Genomic DNA, 22,684 nt, shown 5'->3' on the forward strand with positions numbered 1-22,684 from the left:
TTTTCAACGCTAGAGAATAAAGACAGTATTCTTCATCAAAATCCTAACAGCTAAATTGCAGGTACTGTGTAATTTAATAGGAGGAAGTGAGCAGCCACAACTCATGAAAATGTCCCAAAGTATGTAATATTTTACTGTATTTATTATGAGCACTAAAATATCTTAAGCATCCAGCACTACAAACTGTCAGGAGCTTAGGTTTAGTTCATTTACTCTTCTGAAGTAAAATAACCTTAGTTATTTTAAAATGTATCTAGTTTTGAGGCCTCATAGTAGAAGTTCATCTGAATATTTATAAGTATCTTCCTGATATAACTTACCCATTTCAATCTCTAGGCAGGTTGGGGATTTATGTTTTTAACAATTTAAAGGCAGAAAAAGAGGTTTCTAGAAGTTAAAGCCACTTCTTGACAAGGCTAATGTTTAGATATGGATTTACCTGAAACACAGTTTTTTACCTAACTGTGTCCAAGAGACCTCTTGTATTTCGTTATTCATGTATTTATTTTTAGATAGATATATAAAGTACTCAACTAGGTCCCTAATATGGTATTTAGCTTTAGCTCACTTAGTGCTTTCACAGTTTCTTAGCTGTACTACACCTTCACTATATTTAGGCTTGTTTTGCTAACCTTATTTTGAAATGGCAGGCTGACAAAAAAATGTTTCCATTAAGATGAAAACAGACTTCCAAGTGTTCACTGCTCTCAAAAAAACCCCAAAACCCCTCAACTTCATTCATCAGTGATTCCTATGCCAAGCCTAGTTTATTTTCAGAAGTTTGTACCAGCAGTACTTTTTTTTAAATCTCTAACAGAGTTTGAGGGAGATGCCAAGGAAGAGAGGTCTGCTGCTACCTGATAGCCATGGTTGTTGATATCAATCTCTTTGTCAGATCACAGTGGGACAATTAGCGGCTCAGAGTGGGAAAATGTTATCATAAATAATCACAATGACTAGCCTAGAGCTCCTGAGGAGGTTTGGGAAGGCAAACCAGGTCTGTGCTGTGTACACTGGTCACAGGAAGGTCTCTCCTCATCTACATGTCTCAGGTATGGTCTTCTAGTTTTAAAGTGGCAAGAGTCACTTACTCTTGATAGCTTCCAGCCTGCAGAGTCACATAAGATTTGTACAGCTCACTCAGAGTGACTCTGGCCCAACACTTTCACTTCTGTACAGAAGCGTGTGGCAGGGAGATAGTGTAAGGGATTATGTGTAACTCCGAGTAAGAGCACCTTGGCACTGAGGGGAGGTATTGTAAAAGGACACCTCCTGCCTTCCTGCTCCAACCCCAATAGTATGTTGAGCAAGAGAAGGAAAAATAATAAAAAAATTGCTTATTTAGAAGTGACAAACCCAAATTTTCCTTTCTAACACACAGCCACTTTTGTATTCCACCAGCAGCCTGCTCAGTTTGGAGGCAAATGAAAATACACCCTGTGTTCTGCTGTCTTTTCTATGATCCTTAGCCAGGACTATGAGAACAAACCAAAGTAGTTTAAATCTGGGAAGAACTCACAATTTTTTTCTAGTTACAAACATGTTCTGAACATAAGTGTTTTAATCCTCTACTTTATTGGAAGTACCTATTAATTTCCAGACCCACAATGATGTGCATTCTTTTACATGTAGAGACATAAAAAGCTAAACAAATTAAATAGGTTCTGAAATTATTTGCAGCAAATTTGTTGCAAAACTTCAATTTGGATAGAAAGTAACAGGGAAATGATTAAAGGATGAAGTCTCACTAATCTTAAAATATTAAGATAGAAACTTAAGCTTTCATTAAGGAAAGACTTTAAGCCGAGTACCAAACTTCTGTGTTGGCATGCCCTGATACAGCCTAAGCCTGTCTACCTTTGCCAACATCTACACCGGAACATGCCCCCAGGAAGTAACTGCACCTCAATTAAAACTACACTCTAATTAAGAGTCAGCTAAATCTATAGTGTGGATAGTGTCCTGTCAACATAACATAGCTCATGCTCACATAATGTATGCCAGTCAGGATGCTGTCTTCTGTTTCTAAAACAGAGCCAAAACTGCTCATCACCAAAGTCTAGTGTCCAAAATACCTTTGGATATGTTAATTTTAAAAGTGCCAATAAAAAATACAAATAGACTTAGGAAAAAGTTTTCATATGAACTGCCAAGAGAAATGCTTTTGATGCCTTCAGTTCTCAGTAAAAGTTTTTGTTAAACAAAAGCACATTACCTTGATGTTTGCAAGTCAAACACCAAGGTTTTGGAAGTTAAATGCAGACCCCTAAAGCAAGAGTGTGGAGCTTTTTGTTTTTAAGTAAAAGTGCTAAATCAAGAAAACATAGTTCAAAATGTGGGGAAAACAACTGAACAGTAAGTCCAAATAAATGTGGCTAGGATACAGCACTTTGTCAGTTCACCAATGTTTTTTTTTTTTAAAGGACTGATGTATATGTTGAGAAGAATGTTTGGATTGAACCATATTAATATAGGTTTATGGGGAAATTTTTCTACTTAAATTATCCAGAGGTTTTTTCCTGTCTTGACTGATGGATTCTTGACAGAGGCAGGGAAAAGAACAAAGTTTCACATATTTATCAAATCTGCCTTTTACATTTGTTGAAATTAGTACAGTGAGCCATTGAAAGTTGTGAGGTTTGGTAATCCAAAACAAACTCTGAATTCATACAGCCAGAATTCTGCTGAGGCCACCACAAGCCTGGCCCTGGTATATTTACAACAGTGTCTTTGTAATCAGTCTTGGAGCCTCCCATTTGATTCAACTGGAACAAACTCCCTAGAATAAAAATAAGTCAGATGTACCACAGTCATACACTTACTACATGCATTTTTCCTCTCACACCTGTTTTGCTAGTGTATTTTGGGAATAGCTGTTGCTATACCACAGTGCAGTGAGTATTTAACTTTGTATTTGTGTCCATTTGATGACTTTGGGACAGTAACAATTTCCAGAATGCTGGAGTTTATGCTACTTTGTTCACAGACATACAGGAAAATGAGATGTGTGTTTACAAAGATACTCTGTACATGGATAGAACCACACTTTAAGGCTGCTAATAAATCTATAAAGTTAATAAAGAACTAAAGCAGTTTAGTTCTTCAAGCTCTGCTGCTTGTTTGGCAACTCCCTGCTACAGCAGCAGAAACAGTTTAACTCAGCTGAGGGGTGACTGGGGAAGAGGTTAGTTGTAGGAGAAAAATACCAATGAAGAACAAGGACATGGCTAGTCAGTTAATGCCATGGGAAGCAGCTAGAGAAACATACAGTGAACTCCAACATGCAAGAATTTGCTCTTCCAGCTCTGTTTATACCCAAGCACTGATTACTGAAGTGATTAATATGCTGTGAACTGGTTTCTCTAAAGGAGGAGAAGCAAAGGCACCTAGAAGAAATGGTGCAGGCAAGAAGGCAGGGTGCTCACAGGGATAAGCAGAACTACAGCTGTGCTTAGGCTTGCAATGTAATGCTCAATCATATCCCATCATCATAATCATAAAGAAAGTATCTGTCCTCTTGATTTTTCTGTTAAAAAGCATAAATTAATTCTCTTTTCATCAACATAATTTAATGTATACTGACTTACCAGCTTTGATGAACAGCAGCTGTCATGAAAAAGCAGCCTTTCTGCTTGATATATTATTTCCTAATGCTTTTGTGCAACACAGCAATCTCTTTCCCTTTGACATACCTATTATATCAGAGTTCAAGTAGGATCACACTGACAGATACACAATCACAACAGATTCATTCAGTCTCCTATTTTTGAGTTCTAGCATCATTATTTTCACTTGTGATTCAAGGAGCCCTTGAGAAGTACAGACATCAATTGCTGGATGGCACAAAACCCTGCTTTTAAGCACACTGCAGGCTCAAAACCAACCACCTCTGGGCTGTTGATAAATCAGTTTATAAGCACTGTAGGAACACGAAGGATGGACAACTGAGTACAGTTTGCCTTGTCTTCACTTAACGAGACATAGTTATCTCACAATCAGCTTTCATCCTTTAAGGGTAACATTTAGTTAGCTGAACTTTGATTGTACTGACAAAACTTTTCAGCCTCAATCAGGCCCAAGCTCAGAACTACTTGGTGCTTATCACACATCACCCCCCTCCTCAGTTTAACAACTGTCTCCTAATTTCTCCCAGGATGCTGAGCAGCACGCAGCCCTCTCCCTGCCCTCTGCAGTCACTTGGCACTAGCACTGCTGCTCCCTCCCATCAAGAGGGAAGCAGCCAGAGAAAGAACCAGGTCTTACAAGTCAAAAAGCTCTATCTGATTTTATTTGCTGGTCACTAAAGATATAAATTGACACAGCCTTCACACAGCAGAGCTTCCCAAAGTGAGGTGAGAAGCTTTCAATAAAGTCAGCCAATCACTTCATGTTGATTCATGCATTGCTACTCCCATTACTTCTGCTCCATGTTTTGATAGCTAACCAACTTGTCAACACATGAAGATTCACATTTTTTACGTCACCAGTGTACATAGGGCAAACTCTGTAATACCAATAAGCTTTCTTCCCATTTTGAACCAGTCACTATGAAAACAGACAAAAGATGAAAGTCTCTAGCAAATATCAGAAACATACATATATAAGCTATATTAACATATTCATCTGTATAATATTAAAATAGCCTGGGAAGCAGTGTGTATGTTATTCACCGAATGGCACAATGATTAATCTTTTTCCTTCCCTTCCATGGTCATTTTCTGTGCCCTTTCCTGCTCCTCATTATTTTTAGAGTTTGTCTTGGTGATGGAAGAAGAAAGAGGGATGTGGCTAATGGGAGGTAGCTGGAGGATAGGGTAATTCAGGGACATCTGCCTCTCTAGGTAGAGGTAGAGGGGACTGCTCAGGGCAAGGCCAGTTTACTGTCACCAAGAGCCACCAAACCTATCCTGGTGCTTCTCAGGTGGGATACCAGCAAAATCTCAGCACCCTCTAGCCAAAAGGGTGGGATAGGAAGTATGACAGAAGGCAATGGTTTCTGGGAAGGCATGAGCACAGCTATGCCAAGACAGGACACACTAAGCAGCAGCTGACAAGGTAAGGTATGTTTTGCTGCAGACCTGCACAAAGCCTTCTCAGCATCTGTCTTGCACTTTTCTTGCCTGCCCTGTCCCAAAGGTCCCTTACATGGAGATTTCTGGGTTCATCAAGGAGATGTCACAGAATTGTCTTCTACGGAAAGAAAAGAAGTTATAAATCAAGGTCTGGCACCCTCCTGGATCACTCAATGCTCAAAACATCAGTCTGGTGGTCACAGAACTCACATCATGGTCTTACAGAAGATTGATCAAATAAAAGGTCTTTACACATTACCCACAGCTAATGACTCCACTCCTATCAGAGTGTTTTCTCTGCCATCTGCAGCTATTTTCTGTTCCAGCCTAGAGAGTTCAAAGGAGGCAAGATAAGACCTGGGCAGGATATTTGAGGTGCTGTAAATGTGGTTTAGTAACATATCTAGGTATGAGGTAGCAATCAGAACCTGAACTGTAAATATGTGAGCCTAGCTGGAAATGCACACAAATGCTTTTTACTTAAGGCATTATTGCCAGGAGGGAAACCTTAGTGACTTTAATGACTTTATTTCTGATCATTATTATCTTTCTTAATTTCCCTTATCTATCCAAACCATGGGTTTAAAATACTACTGTAATTGTGCTCAGTGGGAAATCTGAAATTTTTCATTATATTAGATAAGTGACTTGATAAAGATAAAGCAGCAAATAGCACAACCAGTTTTGCAGTGCCGTGGAGACCATTCTTCTGGTTAGCTAAGAGACTGGGGAAAGCAAGTCTTGGAAATTCATCTTATTTGACATGATACAATAATTTTATATTAAAAGCACTGATCATAAGCTCATTATTTTATGTAATTATTGCCCATTACTCTAAGACAATGCTTCGGTAGTGCCCTGCAATAAATCCCAAGACTCAAGAGCAACCCTATTTAAGATTTCAATTAAGTAAAGCAGTCTACTTGAGCCTTTTTTTTTTTAAAAGCCTCCCTAAATTCAATTAAGATCTCCAGTAAAGAGCCAGCCATTTACAAATTTCAACCTGAAATACAGTTACTTCAGCTTGAAATACAGTTCTAAAATATACTGTCATAGTAGAAATCTTTAGCAAGTTACACCACACATTTCTCTATAAGCACTTCACTAGACTGACACATCTTCATCCTGAAGTATGCACACATTGCCTTTTCATTTCCCACAAGGTCTGGTTTATACAACAACCTAAGATGAAATTACTACATGCTGAAAGAGTTTTTCCTTAGTTTGCTAATGCATCCAAGAAAACCCATCCATCATATACCACTGACATGATGACCAAGAATAAATAGCTATTGATCATGTGATTTGACTGAAGTTTCCCACAGCACGGTAAAAGAGGCCTCGATGTTCACATCTGATGGTTCTTCCTGCAAAGCCACACGGTTGCATTGCTGCTTAATCTCTGCCTTGTCAAACAGGAAATCAGAAACCAGAGAGATGTTATACTAAAAAAGTCCCATGATGTACATTCAGTATTACAACTCAAGTGTCTGAAGTCACATTACGTTTAAATTGCTTAGTAACAGTACTCTCATCTCAAGCGTCACCAAAAGGGACGAACCCCAAGCTATACACATAACACCACTATATCCCCATAATACATTTCACTATTGTCACTGCCACATCTGCAGTGTGATCCAAGCAATTATTTTAGGTGAACAGGGTAACTGTGGCACAATAAAGGTCAGATCAACTCAGATTGACAGCGTATACATCAACCTCCCATGGACACCCTGTGGAACTGGACTACAAACCAGAGAATTCAAGCCCTGGGACAGCCTGACTGTGAAAGCAGAATTTTCTATCAATGTTTAATTCCAATTTTCCCATTTCCCATGGGTTTAACTCATCTTAAAGTGAATAGATGATTCAAGTCTTTGATGCATTCTTAATGCAAAGTGACATAGAGATAGCTGTTTGGTATCGATGGCTTGGCTGTATCAGATGATTAGACTACAAAACCATAGCAAGAATAGAATAATATTAGAAAAACACTGGTGGTTGTTCTATCTGAAGGCTGGTAAGCATGATAAAATTCAAACAAATAACCAGTATAGCCCCTTGATACCAGGATCTTCAATTATCACATCAGGAGATGCTTTTCAAGAGAACAAGTCAAACTCATGAGTTCAGAAGAGCTCCTTTTTCAATAGGTCAGGGAACTTTAATCTGAAATCTTGAAGTAGCTGACCACTTCCTCATGAAGCAGTACAGTTAAGACCAGATGCAGTTCCTGCCTTGTAGATACAAAATTAAGAGCATGTGAAATAAAATAGTTTGTGTTGAAGTATCAGGTATGGGACTGATAACTAGCATTAACTAGCATGGACTACATCCCAGTTACTAGCTTTATAAGTCATTTTAAGACTTTTTGAAATTAAGGTGACTGTATTATACTTGAAGTCATCTGAAGCAAGCAAAATTATCTTATCTGTACATATGCTTCTGTGTTAAGTCTCTGCTTGCTTTCAGCAGAAAGCCTTGAAGTATAGGACTCAAGAAATCTTTTGAAATAGTGAAGTAGTTTTATAACACACTGTACAACATGTTTATTACAACAACTTATTTTGCAGCTATTTCTTTAGGGTGAATTGTCACAATCAAAGTTTTATGAATGTGAAGAAATGCTCTGGAGAGAAAGGTCCAAGCTGTGTTCTGCTCTGAACCTTAGCACTTACCCTATCCAGCTGGTAAATAGTGTCAAAGTCACAGATGGACGTACTACGAACAGCTTAAGGTTCAAACACCAGTAATAAAAAAAATCCCAGCACCTTGAGTAGGAAAGATAACTCTTTCCTGAAGGATAATCTGCAATTCAGAAAACATTTAGTGTGATTTTGAACCTCCAAAGTGATGTGGCACTGAAACTGATTTTCTAAAGCAGATTCTTTCTGTTGCTTTGGATGAGTGAATATCAGTTGTGCATATTAGATGAGAATTCAGACCTTAAAAGGTCTGAATCTCTCCCTTTTCAGTGTGTTTTGCTGTAGGAAAGACTTACAGGTCCGAGGTCAATAATGAAACAGTCTCCTGTGTTGAAACTGGTCCAAGCCAAGGGGACTTCTGTGGCTCTTACAACTCTCCGGCCTTTGATATGCAGAAGCCTCTGAGCACTCAGATCGTTCATAACCACATGGTTAAAGCCAGAGGCAACGCCACCTGCCTGAATAAAACAAAATCATGAAGCAGCAAGCCTTAGTTTAGAGCGATTTCTGCAAATTTACTATTTTGCTGCAGCTGAGGAGCTAGCAAGGAGAAAAACATATTATGCAGTGAGAGGCAAGCCAAAATAACACTGTTTCACAGTGCTAACCACAGACCAGACAAACTTGGTGAAAACCACTACTGCTGAATTCAGGTGTGAGACTGAGGGAGCAGATGCCACACTGCTACAGAGTTTTCAGATGAATGGGGAAAGGGAAAGGACAGGATTCACCACACTTTCCTGCATTACCCAGAGGATAAAGTAATGCTGAACCACACTGTTACAACAAGTCAGCAGGTTATCAAATAAGGACTGAGGGGGAGCAGAAGCATGTAGGTCCTGCACAAGGTTTCTCCACTTCCTTGAATTCAGAGGTCTGGGTGTTTCAATGCCTGGTTGTGTGTAGGAGGAGTCATTCCACAGCAGCTCTGTATTTTCTGAGGGGAGTATTTGCAACTTAGGACACAACCTAGCAAAGAGCAATAAACCTGGGGAAGCAAAAGCAAACAATTGATTTACAATCTGGTGTGTAAATTTCAGCCTGACTTATCCCCATAAACCAGCAGGTCTGTCTGCCTCTGTGCCATAGCATTCTCTACTTCTCCAGCAGACCCAGACCTTAGGTTGGAATTGAAAGCATCTCTTGGAATTACAAAAAAAAAAAAAGTAAAAGTAAGCAGGCCACTGTCAAGCTCTCTTATACAAAGTTACAAGTTTCAAATTGATTGTGTAGACTGTGACAAGTTACAAGTCTCCACAGTGGAAAAGAGGCTGAGCGATGGCTCCCAGAGCTCCAACTACAAAGAGATGCATTACTGTATTCTTAAAAAGCATAGATAGATAAAAATATTTACTTCCAATGTTTCTGCTTTGGAAGTGAAACAAGGAGGCTGATGAAAATTTTATATTTAAAAAAAAATTGTAGCATTACAAGTATTTGGGAGGGGTTTTACTTACCTCGAAGAAAAAAAATGCCGTAGGACTGCAAAAGCACCATTTTTAGACTGAAGCGAGGTTTTGTGTCTTTTCCACTCTGCTCATGCTTTTAACCACTTCAGTACATTGGGTTCCGAATTTGAACAAAATAATTCAGTACACAACACAGAAATGGTTTCTGTGAAGTTTGCTGCCTCCCAAACACAGTCCTTGCTGTGAGCATGCACAAGTATGAAACCTCAGGATAGCTTGATTTGGGGAGGGGAGTGGGGACTAAATCACTGGGACAGATTCTGCAGTTACCAGAAGAGACACTGGTAAACAAGCTGCTGCTTTCTGTGCAAGTACTGGAACTCAGTTTAGGACAGGTAGATCTAAACCCACTAAGCATTAAGAAACAATTTTTAAACTTTCAGTAACAGACACAAAGCAGAAGATTTCATTTTACTTGGAGGACAATGGTACATATATTTTTAGAATATATTTTGACAGCTAGGTCTTTACCTTGTATTTAATTCCTCCTTTGAAGTAGCCCACGAACTCAGTAGACTCATATCCCTGAATTTCTCTACTCTGCACAGGCTTTCCTCCTAAGTAGTCATCCATTTGGACTGTGAAGATAGCTGCAGCAGTGCTTTCATCCTGTGTGCATTCTTTCCCTGAAATAAAATGAAATATTATGTCTATAAAACACTAATATAACTTTGAATTCTTCTGGAAAAATTGTTTCTGTGATAATGAGACACTGCCTTCAGCAGGTTGTGTGGCCCACATGTAGATTGCAACAAAGCACCTCATTTCGTTGCTCACCACCAAAGGCGTGACCATCCAGACCATTGCTTAACTACTGGTAGAACTGCTTTCATAAAAGAAAAAGGTGAGAAAAAGCCAAGTTTGTCTTCTCTCATCCTCTTTGAACAAGAAAATATTTTAATTAAGTTTAGCATGGCAAGCATCTGCAATAATGGTTTTTGGACTTAAAGTGCAAAGACCAAGGAATGTCAAGTCAAAGGTAAGCTGTATATTAATTCTAAAAGCAAATTGCCAAGCCATAAAGTTAAAATAATTCAGAAGCAGCCCTCTTGACACTGTAGTACAAGGAACAGGTATTTTTCTTAGATATGTTTTACTAGTTTGCCTGGTACAGCTGGGAGAAAGAAAAGCAGCTTTGGGGCTCAGATACTTGCTTCATGAGGTCACACTATTTTGTGCCTTTCAGAGATGAGCCTCTGCTCAGGCCTGTGTCTTTGTGATCAGCCTACAAAGCAGGCTGCATATTACAACAACACTTTTTCTGATGAACATTTTCAGCAGTTTGATTGTTTCAAGAGCAGGGCAAGTAGGATACAGTCTCAAAAACCATCCTCTTAAAGAATGAGGACAGGTAAAGTTTGCTGCTTCGCTGTTATTTGTTCTTTCTAAACAAGAGGAAGCAGTTTGTATACAAGCAATAGGTCTCAAGAGCAGCTCCTCACCTGCATTAACCATTTCTTGACTTATAGTTGACCAAGTGTAAAAACAGCACAGAGGTCCAGGCAGCCTGGACAGAGACACGTATGTCTGAGACTGTGGGAGAAGGGGAAGTGTGTAGTGAGGTGATAGTGTCACCTCATGGTGTAGTGAATTGTTATCATCACAGGAAACTTGTAAGGATCAGGAAAGATTAGAGAATGGAAAGGGGGGACAGGGATTCCTAAGTGGATGACAGACCTAACTCCCCTGTTAGGGAGAATGAATGCCCTGTTCATGCCACAGTTGTGCAAACTCCCTACAGCCCACCAAGAACTCTACTCAGACTAGTGCCACCACCACAGCATCTGTGGGGACACAGGTACAATAGTGTACAAATAGGTACAATAGTGTACAAAATCCTTGCTCCAGAAAGCAGCAAGGATTAAATAGGGAAGGGATCACCAAAGAATAAGATACAAGGGGAATAAAATGCATCAGGTCTGCCCAAAAAAGATAGAAAACACAAAGCAGGAGATAACATAAGAAGCTCTGAAGAAAAATAATCCCCATCACTCAACAGTGATGGCATACTGTCACACAGCAAGTTCCTCTCTCAGACCTGGGCACCTCATCTCCTTAAATTTGATGGTATCATTTTGTGGGATTTTTTTAAAAATAAGGTTATTCATGTTCATTATGACTAGATCCTTCAGATTTATTGCTTATAATTACACATAGAGTTTAGGGTTGAAGAAAACTGGTTTTAGAACAGTGACAGAGATAAGAACTGCTACTGGGCTTGTTCTCACAGCTGCTGTGTTGCAATAAAATAGTCAGCAAAACTCTGTTTAAAAAAAAAAAGAAAGAGCATCAATCCAAGCGCTGGTTGCTCGAGCTGTACAGAAAATGTATTTACCTTATAGTCTGAAGCATAAGCAACTCTAAAAAGCCAGAGCATATAGGAAAGAACAAATTTTTTTACCAAATGGTCTAGGTTCACACAGATCGGTCTTATCACTTAATCTCTGGGGACAAGGGTTAAAAAAATAGTTACAAAACACCACCCATATTTTTATTAAAACATAAAGTGGCCTACAGCCAGTCTTACTTCCACAAGTAGCCTCATATGGCATAGCACATGCCCCACCCTCTAGTGATAGTTTTAAGTCAAGATATTTCCTTGGGGTTACTTTGGCTAAGGCATCCCCAAGGGCCACTGCAGACATCCAAGCCAGGGTCTCTGAGCAAAGTTAAAAATGGATATGGCTACTATGACAGAGATTGCTTGGCCATGCCAACATCATTGCAGCAGCAGAGTTAGCTGGTTCAGAAGTTCTGACCTTGACAGCACTTCACCCTATGTGAGGTATTTGTTAAAAACATGGCTTCTGCATTGGGAGCTTCAGGCCAATGGAATGACTATGGGACAAGATTGAAACAAGTGAGAATGAGGGCAGGCCCAGAAACCCAGAGTAACCACTGATGATTAGCTAGGAGGTCCAGAAAAGCATGGGCATGGCTTTTGGGTAGGCAGTCATTAAGTTTTGCTAAGCAAAAGAGCTGTGAAGAGGAACATTAGGTAAGTCAAGTTACCTAATGTTTGAAATTTCCTTTCTCCAACACAAACCCTTTTATTGCAGTGTTGGCCATCCATGACTGAACTTTTTACTAAAACAGAAGGTGTACTTAAGTGATTGTAGCAAAAAATTTAAGTATTAGGTAACAAAAATCAAAGATTTGTGGTTCCCTAGGACTGGTCTCAGACAGCAGTCAGACACATTCAGTGAAGAAATTCTGAAAATTTAGTTTTTCATAGAAGTTTATTTTCTAATTATTATCAGTTCATTCCAAATTCTCCAATATATTTTTATTTTTCTTCTGCAAATGCACACCCAGTGCTGGTAAGGACAAAGTACTGTGCAAGCTGTTGTTTCAGCTGGGGGGGGATGCAAACACCATCCCTTCCTCCTAGATGACAACACATTTCACCAGGAACAAAAGAAATCAGGTGCCTCCCTGCTCTGATGGTCTTTGAAAAAGTCTGACATCATACCCATGAAAAGAAAATACTTTGCCTGTATAGATTTCATAGATTATTGTAATTATTATATATTGTGTGACTGCATCAAGGTCACAGACATTGGTCACAGACCAAGGTCACCATACTCCCATGGTCTTGACCTCCTAACCCCACAGGTCTACTCAAGCAAGGTATAAGGAGGAAGTTTATCACTACATGACACAAAAATTCAATGCTCTTTTATTCTAAATTTGGGGTACCTTTTTGGTGAAGTCAGAATCTGTTCATGCTCAAAGCCACCACATGAGACCCACAAAATCACACACACCACATGGTAGTCAGGAGTAGTGACATTCTAAGTGTCCCAGCCCAGAGTCTGCAGTGTTTCCTTTCATCTAATTTCACAGGAGTTCTTCCCATCCCGAAGTCTGACTGCTAGTGACTGCTGTTACTGTTCAGAGACAGCTTGTGGAAAGCCTTCAGAAAGACCCTCCTGAGGTCTTCCTGGCCCACAAGCTATGAAACCTTTAGTCATGAGAGGTAAGTTCAGTTATGTAACAGCAGAGAGAGTCAGTCAGCAAAACCACCAAAATTACTCCCACTCCTACTCTGAATGTGACTGCCCTTCCCCAGAGACCTTGTATAAAGTTCTGATCTCCTGCTGCTATTACACTTGCAGCAGTCTTTGAGCACCTCCACCCTACTACCGGAATATCCTGCAATCAGGAAGGGATTTCCCAGCAGTTGGCACCTCCACTGCCAACCTGCACAAGAACGATGTGTGCCCAGATTACCTGAAGCTATTGACAACACCTAGATATCACTGCATCAGCACAGGGCGTGCATGTACAGCTAAAGGCCTTCAGCCAACAGCAGTTTTAACTAGTGCAAGTGTCAGTCACTGTTCTGACTTCACTTTCAGTTGTGAGGAATCCTGGCATCTTTCCCTAGAAAGTGTCTACTATACCTTAACTGCTACATAAATAGTTCTAACTTCATTTGCAAAGGTCTAAATAGCCAAACCCTGCTATTAACGAGCAGTGCTGTTGACATAAGAGCATCTGTCAGAAATTCATTTGTGCTGCCATCTATGATTATCCTCATCAGAGTCAGACACTATCCCACAGGCCAGCTGGATAACTCATAACACATGCAAAGCTAAACAAGCATCAAACATTTATGCAAAAACAATCCCAGCTTTATCTGCTATTCTTTTTCCAGGGCTTCCAAAAGTACAATGAGAACTATGGCAACTCAAACGAGTTAGTGTCAATACACATTGCCCTGTCTTGATGTGCATTCACTCAGATAATTGCCTACAAACACAAACCTTGTGATGGTGAAACAGCAACAGACAGATCACAAGCACTGTGGCCAGATGACTTCATGACTGGACAAGGAAACCTTAAGAAAGTTCCAAAATATGAGGAAGCCACCTAAAATGCATTCTTATGTCAGACTTGCTAAAAACACTATGCTAGTCAAGGTTGAAGGCAAAAGCACATCAGCCTAATCCCAGTGTTCCCAGATGCTTCAGAAGGGACTTTACAAGGCTGTCAGACTGATATTAAAGAACTTTTAAAGAAAACCTGGTGATTTTGCCTCCAGTCCCTGTATGATCGGAAAACAAAGTGAGTCTAGCTGAAACAGGCACCATCTGGAAGCAAAGCAAAACAACAACGCCACGGGTAGATGGCCAAACCAAAATTTTGGTCCTGGTGGAAACAAAGGCAAGAAAACAGAACGGAGGCAGGGTTTATTCGCACAACTGAGACTCGGCTTTACCCCCTCACCAGTTTCCCAAGCTAACATCACAAGGCAAGCAAACGTTCGCCTCTGTCATACCCCATTTCTCACCCCCAGTGCCCCCTCGCATGAGAAGCGGTGGGTGAGGCTCGGCATCATCCAGACCCTTGGCTGCAGCCCTACTACTCTTACTTAAGCGCCTCAACTTGGAAGCTGCGCACACACACACAGAGCGCGCCTGGAACGGGAGGGAGAGGGTGGAAAACGTCAGCTCAGCTCCCGATCCCCCGGAGCCCAAAAAAACTTCCGCAACAGCGAGGCCGGGCACCGCAAGCCCGGCTGCCCTCGGCCCCGAGACCCCGCGCCGCCCCGCTTCCTACCGAGCCAATAGTGGAGGCGGTAGGCGACGGCGGTGCCGCGGCGCACGGTGTGCAGCACCAGGTACGCGTCCCCCACGAAGAAGTCGCCGTGGAGGTTGGTGGGCACCGCCACCAGCTCCAGCCGCTCGACGCGCCACACCTGCAGCCCGCTCTGCCGCCCGGCCTCGGCGAAGGCCGGCGGGCACCCCTGCGAAGCCATGACGAGACGCAGAGAGAGAGAAACGATACAGCCGGCTTCCCCGCGCCGGTTTTATAGCGCTCAGCCCGGCCTCCGGGGCGGGGAGCCCGGGGAGGGGAGCGGCTGGTCCCCGCAGGGCATCACGGCGCGCCCGCCCTCCCTCCCCGGCTCCCGCTGGCGGCACCGCTGCTGACTGGTTGTTATTAGTTTATGTATATATATATATATATACACACATATATAAGGTGCCTATCAGCGTGTTGATAAGCATTCTTTGGAACCACTCCACCAGCAGAGGTAAGAACAGGAGACAGCGGTTCTCTGCCCAAACCTCAGCCTGTAAGTCTCAGTGCAGGTTTTTCCTTTCACTGTAATAGTTTGGGGGAGGATGCTTGTCAGCAAGCAGAGGGCATTTTGAGGGTTAAATGATCCAATTAAATTATTCCAGTTGAATTGTTATTAGTTTTTAACGTGCCTACAAAACTCACCTGGCGCACCTTTTCCTTCTGAGCCCCAAAGCTGTTGTAGAGGTGTTATAAATAATCAGCAGCTCTTGCTGCAAAGGGGTAATTTTTCTCTATTCTAAGCTGAGAAGAAATGAAAAAAGTCAAGAAAGCACAGCACAACCAGCCTAACGTGGTCACTACAGGTGTTGTTGCGCTGTGCGTTCTGCTTACATAGTTACCACATCTGCCTCGCCATTGTAAACTGCCCGAATCCAAATGCAAAGGGTTGTTATAGTTTGCACTTGCTGCTGGGTTCTTTATTTTATCTCAGGTTCGAATGGCAGAGCACAGCCAGGGTAAATTTCCCTTTCTCGAAAAATGGGAAGTATTGTGCTGATGTTTTGCCAACACCATGCAAGGGCAACCCAAAAAGGTTAAATCAACTTCATACTCATCCTTTATAAATGGTTGGTACATCATCCTGGCAGGTCGTCACAACAAGAAAATTATAGCAAATCACTGCTTTCTTCTGATAGTGATAGGAGGTAGATTAATTTGGGTAGGACACAGATAGGTAGAGCTCAGGCTGTCAGTATATCAAAAGATACATTGTAGAGAGAGTTTAAGTCCATTATGTTATTCACCTGGATTGATTTTTGAGGCTTGTGATTTCTCTACTAGCTTGTTCTAGCAAGTTAATACAAGCAGAGTGCAAGTATCTGTCTGCGGATGGGTCAGGGTTACATCAACAAGGAGGGAGAGGCACTCACTGATAATACAACAGAAGAGCTGGAGAGCATCACCTCTGGTAAATAAATTTAAGAAAGCATGACACCTAAGAAATTCTTCTATCTTCCCTTTATTCATACTGTCTGGTGTACAGTTTAGCTACTGAGGGAAAAGATGCTGGAGAGATAATATGTGTTGCCCATTTGTGCAAGCATTCTGTCATTGACTTGTGCATATAGGCACCCTAAGCTATTCCCACTGTTTAAAAAAGGAACCTGTAGGTGCTCTGCTTTGTCCAAGGTCTAACTGAACATGTTACAGCTAACCTTCACCAGTTCACGGCCAAGCATGTTTTCCCTCATTTTGCCAAGGCTGAGGACCTAGTGATGCTGAGCCTGATGGATAAAGCACTCTGCCTCCCAATTTAAATATTCTTCTCCAGACTATTCACCATGTAAAGAAGAAACAAAACCTTTAGGAAGTGCAGCCAAAAAAATCCAGCAGTTCCAGTTTCAATAGTGTCAGACATTTCGAAATATTCTTAAGTGATTTCTCAGATTTACCCTTCCATTTATGCCAGTTGTTCTTCTTTTCACTTTTACTCACACCAAGCAGTTTTCCTTCTCTCCTTGCATACCTTTTCACTTTCTTGTGCTACAGGTAATTTTAATCAGTGCAGGTAGAACTTACCACACACTCTGTGACTGGGTGGATTTTGTATTTCTTTTGAAGCTGGCAAGTTGCACTCACTTTGGAAGCGTGCTGGGTTTTGCCTCTACACGAGCTCAAACCAGCCCAGTGTTAAACAGCCTCACATCTCCTGCCTGTTGTGCCTGTCCTGCCAAGATTGTCTGTGCACAGATTACACAGGCCAGCCGAGTCAGACTTACATCTCCTTGGCCTGGCTTTAATTTTCAGTGGACAGACCAAATATTACTCTCAGCTGTAATCCCCCTTGCTGTCATGAGATGCATGCTATTTGTACAGCACTGACTGTGCCCAGTATCACACAGCAAGAATTAAAGACAAAAGAACACCTTGTTTTGCCTTGGAGTTGGTGGCACTACTCAGACATGGAGGGTGTTAGTACCAAGGGCAGTTTTCTCATGCCCAAGTGTGTCTTACCGGGGTTACGTGCTATGTAACCACTTACTGGCTGCTAGCAAAGAAAATCTTAGGTTGAAGTTTGTATTGCAAGTGCCAGGGTATTTGTTTGCATACTTCAACATTAATGTTTGTCTGTTTATAAACCTTGCTGTTGTAGCCTTACCACTGTTACCTGTGCCTGTCTTTTTATGAAAGTTGTACTGTCTTTTGTCTTGATCCTTTTCTTGTGGGAAAAATGAGCACCATTCCTAACTTTGCAGAGATTTTCATAGCATTTTAAATAATCAAAAGTGAAATTTTGGAGGAAAAAAATGAGAAGTATCCTAGGATATGTACATTCAGAGAGAGTATTTAAATTACTTTTTGTGCACTTTTGCACATTGTTTGGTGTAGTAATTGAAGTGGAGAAGACTGCAAAACAATAATAGTTTTGTGACTCAGAAGTCCCAAGCCAAATTGCAAGTACTACACTCATTAGAAATTGTGCTAGGATGGAATTCCATACTGCCTTAACATTTCCAAGAATTCTGTTCAGTTTCCTAAAGATTATATTTTGCTGATAAACTATGGCTTTCACAGAAGGATGGCAAAGGCCTAACACAGTTTTAGTTTTGGACTAACAGAGGGAAACACTTTTGCCTCCTATCCTTTCTGCAGAGGAGGTTGGATATAGCAATCACTGCCGTTGCAGACCAGAAACACAGTCCTGGAGTAAAGGCATAGATTCCTACCTGCTTGACTGCACTGTATGAGGTATGGCCAGCTTTTGATGACTGCTTTTTCCCCAAGTCCTGACAGCTCCCATAGAGCATCAGGAGAGTATCCTGCTCCTCACCTGTTCCTTGAAACAGCAGAGGTTCAGACTTGTGTTGAGTTTAAAGCTTTGTTTGGACTCGGATAGTTCAAGGATTTAGGAACACTTTGCCATTTAACTTTGCTAATTTACTTCCAAAGTCTTTTGCTATATTGATTAAGGGATCTTTTTCCCTTTAAGTATTACTAGCCCAGACTTCACATGTGCAGGGTGTAGGTATGTATATACATGTGAAAAACCAGAATGCAATGTAGTGAGTTCTGATTTTTGTCCCAACTGGGGATAAGGATTGCAGCAAAACAAGGTGGTGTTTCCAGCTGATATACACAAGGACCCAAAAGGATTTCCAGAAGCTGATCTCCAGCATCTTTCACAGTAGGAATAACTAATAACTTTCAGTATGGATTGTTTAAGCCCTGCAAGGACAACTTCAATGCCCAGCACTGAATTACAGTTCCAGGAACTGACAATGGAAGGAACAAAAAAGGAATGTGAGGAGAGAATATTTCCAAATGTCACAAATGTTTCCTTCTCCAAAGCTTATTTCTTCTTCACCTCATACGCCAAATACCCTCCTGAACTCTATGACCCTGTCTCAACAATGGGATTGCAGATGTTTAGTTTTTCCTCCAGTGTCACATTACAAAGTTTGCTGTACACAGGGCATGTGTGTCAAAAGCACACTCTTGTCCAAAGAGACACAGAAGTCAGCTACTACTGTTCTCATCTATTTTATTGCTGAATTATGGATCAATAGCTACTTCAGATTTAGACCAAATGCAGTAAGTCAGTTGACAGATCTGAGAAAAATTCTTATTTTCAATATACCTCTAAAAAAAAAATCACCAATACTGTATGAGTAGAAGGAGAATTAGACCATACAGCTTTAAAAGCCAAGTTATCAAAACCAGGCGACAGAATTATGTTACCACTTGTTAATTCTCTCCATTCTCTCATGAGCCCTCAAACCATCCTGCACAACAGCCCAGCTTCAACAGAAGAGGCTTGAGCAAGGGGAGTCTGGTTTTAATCTTCCAAATCCAGAGCAAGTAGAGGCCTTAATGATCTGGGGCAAGTATCTAAGGCCTATCTAAGCCCAATAGCTGGGGGGCTCCGATTCTGCGAAATCATTCAGCAGTGATGCTGCCTAAGTAGGGCATGCAGAGGAGGCAATGTGAATGTTGGCTTCAGCCAAAGAATCTAGGAAAACATTTTTGTCACCGAGCTAGTGAGAAGTGCTGTGTTAATTATTAAGTATGTTATAGCTCCCTGCATTTTTCTTATGTTCTTCCCCTGAAATATTCAATGAGCCACATAAAAGATTAATCAAGTAATTCTGATTATATCTTCCTTTCAAGCCACAGTACATTATATCTCAAGGAGTCAGAGAGAAGGAATTGAAGCACTCCTTCAGCAATCCCCTATCTCTCAAGAGACAGAAGGCCTCCTTTATATGATGTGGCATTTCATTGCATGATCGTGGGAGGACACAAGATTCACAAAAAATTTCTCAGACCCATAATTTTACCCACCTTGGCTATCTAGACAGAGAAATACTGCCATTATTCACATCAATGATTTATCAGCCTGGCCACTTTTCCTGTTCATTTGGTCTTCCATAGGAATAAATCATTCTGTTCTCTATGAATATGTGGCTCAGTAAGTTTCACCAAAATCATACTACTGATCCTTAGGTTTGCTTCCTTATATATAGATATAGTGGTCTCAAACTTAGTGTGGAAAATCTCCAGTTCTTTGGAAAGAGTTCAAGTTTTCAGTGAATTGGTGTATCTTGGTTGGAAATAGAAAAAAGGAAATGCCATTCTTTATTAAGAAATATTCAGAGATACTGGCCAGGAGTTATTACTCAGAAAGTTTAAAAAAAGGCTACCTTATATCAGTTGGTATTATTGCTACAAAGCCTGTTTCACTCTCTTTTATTGTATTGCTGGGATTTGACTGCACACACTGCTTTGTGAAACAAGATGTCCCATGAGAAATGGTTGGTTCCATTCATGTCATTCACATGGCACATTAAAGGTTATATACCCTGTCATAAGGCACAAGTCAGTATCAGCTGATTGTTCCAGTTCTTCCATTTGTTTTGCATAAGTGGAAGTGGCAATGTGTCAGACGGGTGACTTTTTGTCTCCATTACAAAAGATGGATGGAAAGCAGTAGAGAATTAAACTCCGATTTCTCTCTTTCTTTCTTGTGCAGAGTTCAAATACATAGCCTGAAAGGACTGTGTATGAGGTAGTTACAGATTTTGTCTGCATCAACTGACATTCCATAAGTGCCAGAGTTGTGTTTCTCTATTTTGAATTTGAACATAATGTAATTTTGGTCTGACAATAATGTCAGAATGATCTACTGAGTGTCAAGAAGTGATAATTGAAGTTTCTTATTTGAATGTTGCAGCATACATGTTTTGAGGATAGATTGTGTTATTTCTGACTAATTGAAAAAGGACAACAGAACTGCTACATTGCCATTTACCATCAGTGCAATAATTAAAGCTAAAAGCATCAGAAAAGAGGTTTACCCAGATGCAAGAAATCAGCAACAATTTGAAGAAACCACGAGCATCTTCTGGACCCATTAATTAAATATACAGCATCCATTAATCTCGTCAATCAGCTCTCCAACAAGATATCCTTAAATCTGTGGAAGGAATGTCTGAAGTACTAGATATACCAAGCAGGGCAGTGAAGAGGACTTAGGGAAAGCAACCTTCTCCGTCTGCATAAACCAGTGGCTCTTCCAGACATCTATTAATCTACCTACAAAGGGGGAAGGGGAAATAATTAAATCTGTAGAAAAGTGGTAAAAAGCAAAACTATTGGTAGTTATCTAAACTGAAACAGTATTTCAGTTTAATTTATTAAATTATATTCTTCAAATGGTAAATGTTTCCCTAATTAGTTTTTTCTGAGAGGGTACTAAATTTAATATAAAAAGGAACAATCTTTGTGAGACATTAAACCAAGATCCTAAAGGAAAGGATTTTTTTTTCCCAGATTATAATCACAGGTGTCTTTTAAAATAGTTATTCTGAGATAGCTTTTTCTCTTGAATGAAGATAATGTCAATGCCTTTATGTAGTTAAAGACAGTGTATATAAAAAGAAAAGTAGTGTGCATAGCCTACCCTCAACAGCAAGTAGTGCCTCTGAATTCTCAGAAAAGAAACAGACACATTCACTGCAGCTTATTTCAGTGGTAGATATCTATGGAGTAGGTGAGATCCTCTATTCTAGGCTAAACAGTTGTAAGAGTAATTTAACTACGAATGAAAATAGGATTTAAGCTTCTTTACATTTTCAGAATAATGCAGATCACTGTAGTGGTATGGTTGCATTTTAAAAACAAGAGTAGGTCCTCATCTACAAGTGTTGAGGTGAGTACTTCAAGTTACAGTTTTCATCAAATCTCCTATATGAACTTATTCTGTATTTGGAAATCATGTATTGAAACTATTTTTTTCAAAACATTCATTGACTTTCCCATAAAATTTGAAATACCTTCCAGCAACTTTTTCTGGTTTTAATCCACTGAGCCTGGACACTTAGTTAAATCACTCAAATATCTGAAGCAGAAAAGAAGGGGAGGGAAATGTGGGAAAGAAGGTGAAGGTGTTCTTTTTTACTCTGAATTTCTGAAAAAACTCTGTTTGAAGGTTTCTTAAATTTGGTACACCAACCTGGAAATATGAACATTTTCTTCGATAGTTCAAAACATCCAGTTCTTACCAACCTCATATAGGAGAGTATTTATGCCTCCCACTTCTTTTCTTAAGGCACAAGCGTGTTGTTATACTTCAACTAATGAAAGGCAAAGGTGGTTTCAAACTCTCCGAGAATAAGCACATCTTGAGAATTGTGAATTTTATTATTGTGTGCCAGCTTTTATGGCTTAGCAAAGTTTAATTATATCAGCACAAAACATCGAGTTCATCAACAAGAGTCCTGCCACATAACTTAAAGCTAACACTCAGCATTGCCTCAGTTTCAAGAGAGCAGGAATGTTTCCTTGGTGATGCTTCCCAAAGTAAGTGAGTAACTCTAAGAAAACTAAGATCATTTATTTGGGATCTGCTCATTGAATTTAGCAGATCTAAAAACAAAGCTATATGAGGGAGAACAAAGGCATCCAAAAATTTGTTTCTACAGCATGGTAAGCAGATGTATATAACGACCTTCTTCTTTTTCTCTGAAATATTGAAAGCATTCACTGAAAAGCTGCTGAGATCTGCAAACCTGATGAAAGCAGCTTCTAAAATAGTTTTCTTTCAGTTGTGCATGTTCAAGATAGGGTCTTGATGTTGCTCAAGAGGCCAAAAGAAAGCTCTATTTTAAATCAAAGTTTGGGGCCGATTCCTGTTTCAAGAGTCTGAGATGGCCTTCCTGGAAAAGGATCCCATCTCTCTGTTTTCTGATTAGCACTAAGCTTAGAAAGTGTAGGGGTCCCTCAATATTAAACATTGCACTGCCAATATTAATTTCAAAGTGGATTTCCTAATTCTAAGTGACAAGGAAAGACAGGGAGCAATATTTACTTAGGGTTTTTTTCCACTCATTAGAAACACCGTTTTTTCATG

At 40.3% G+C, this 22,684-nt stretch overlaps 1 protein-coding gene across 1 annotated transcript in view; it reads right to left on the reverse strand.

Moving 5' to 3' along the window:
- Positions 1-15,010, reverse strand: part of SCIN (scinderin) — a gene marked incomplete at both ends in the record, with an annotated part of 49,463 nt that extends 34,453 nt beyond the window's left edge. The window contains 3 exons of the mRNA XM_084280597.1: positions 8,074-8,235; positions 9,718-9,872; positions 14,812-15,010. Coding sequence (XP_084136723.1) covers positions 8,074-8,235; positions 9,718-9,872; positions 14,812-15,010 — 516 coding nt within the window. The remainder of the gene's footprint in view (positions 1-8,073; positions 8,236-9,717; positions 9,873-14,811) is intronic.
- Positions 15,011-22,684: the final 7,674 nt, after the last annotated feature.

This window comes from Gallinula chloropus, assembly GCF_964237585.1.
Source record: "Gallinula chloropus genome assembly, chromosome: 2".
Classification (NCBI taxonomy): Eukaryota; Metazoa; Chordata; class Aves; order Gruiformes; family Rallidae; genus Gallinula; species Gallinula chloropus.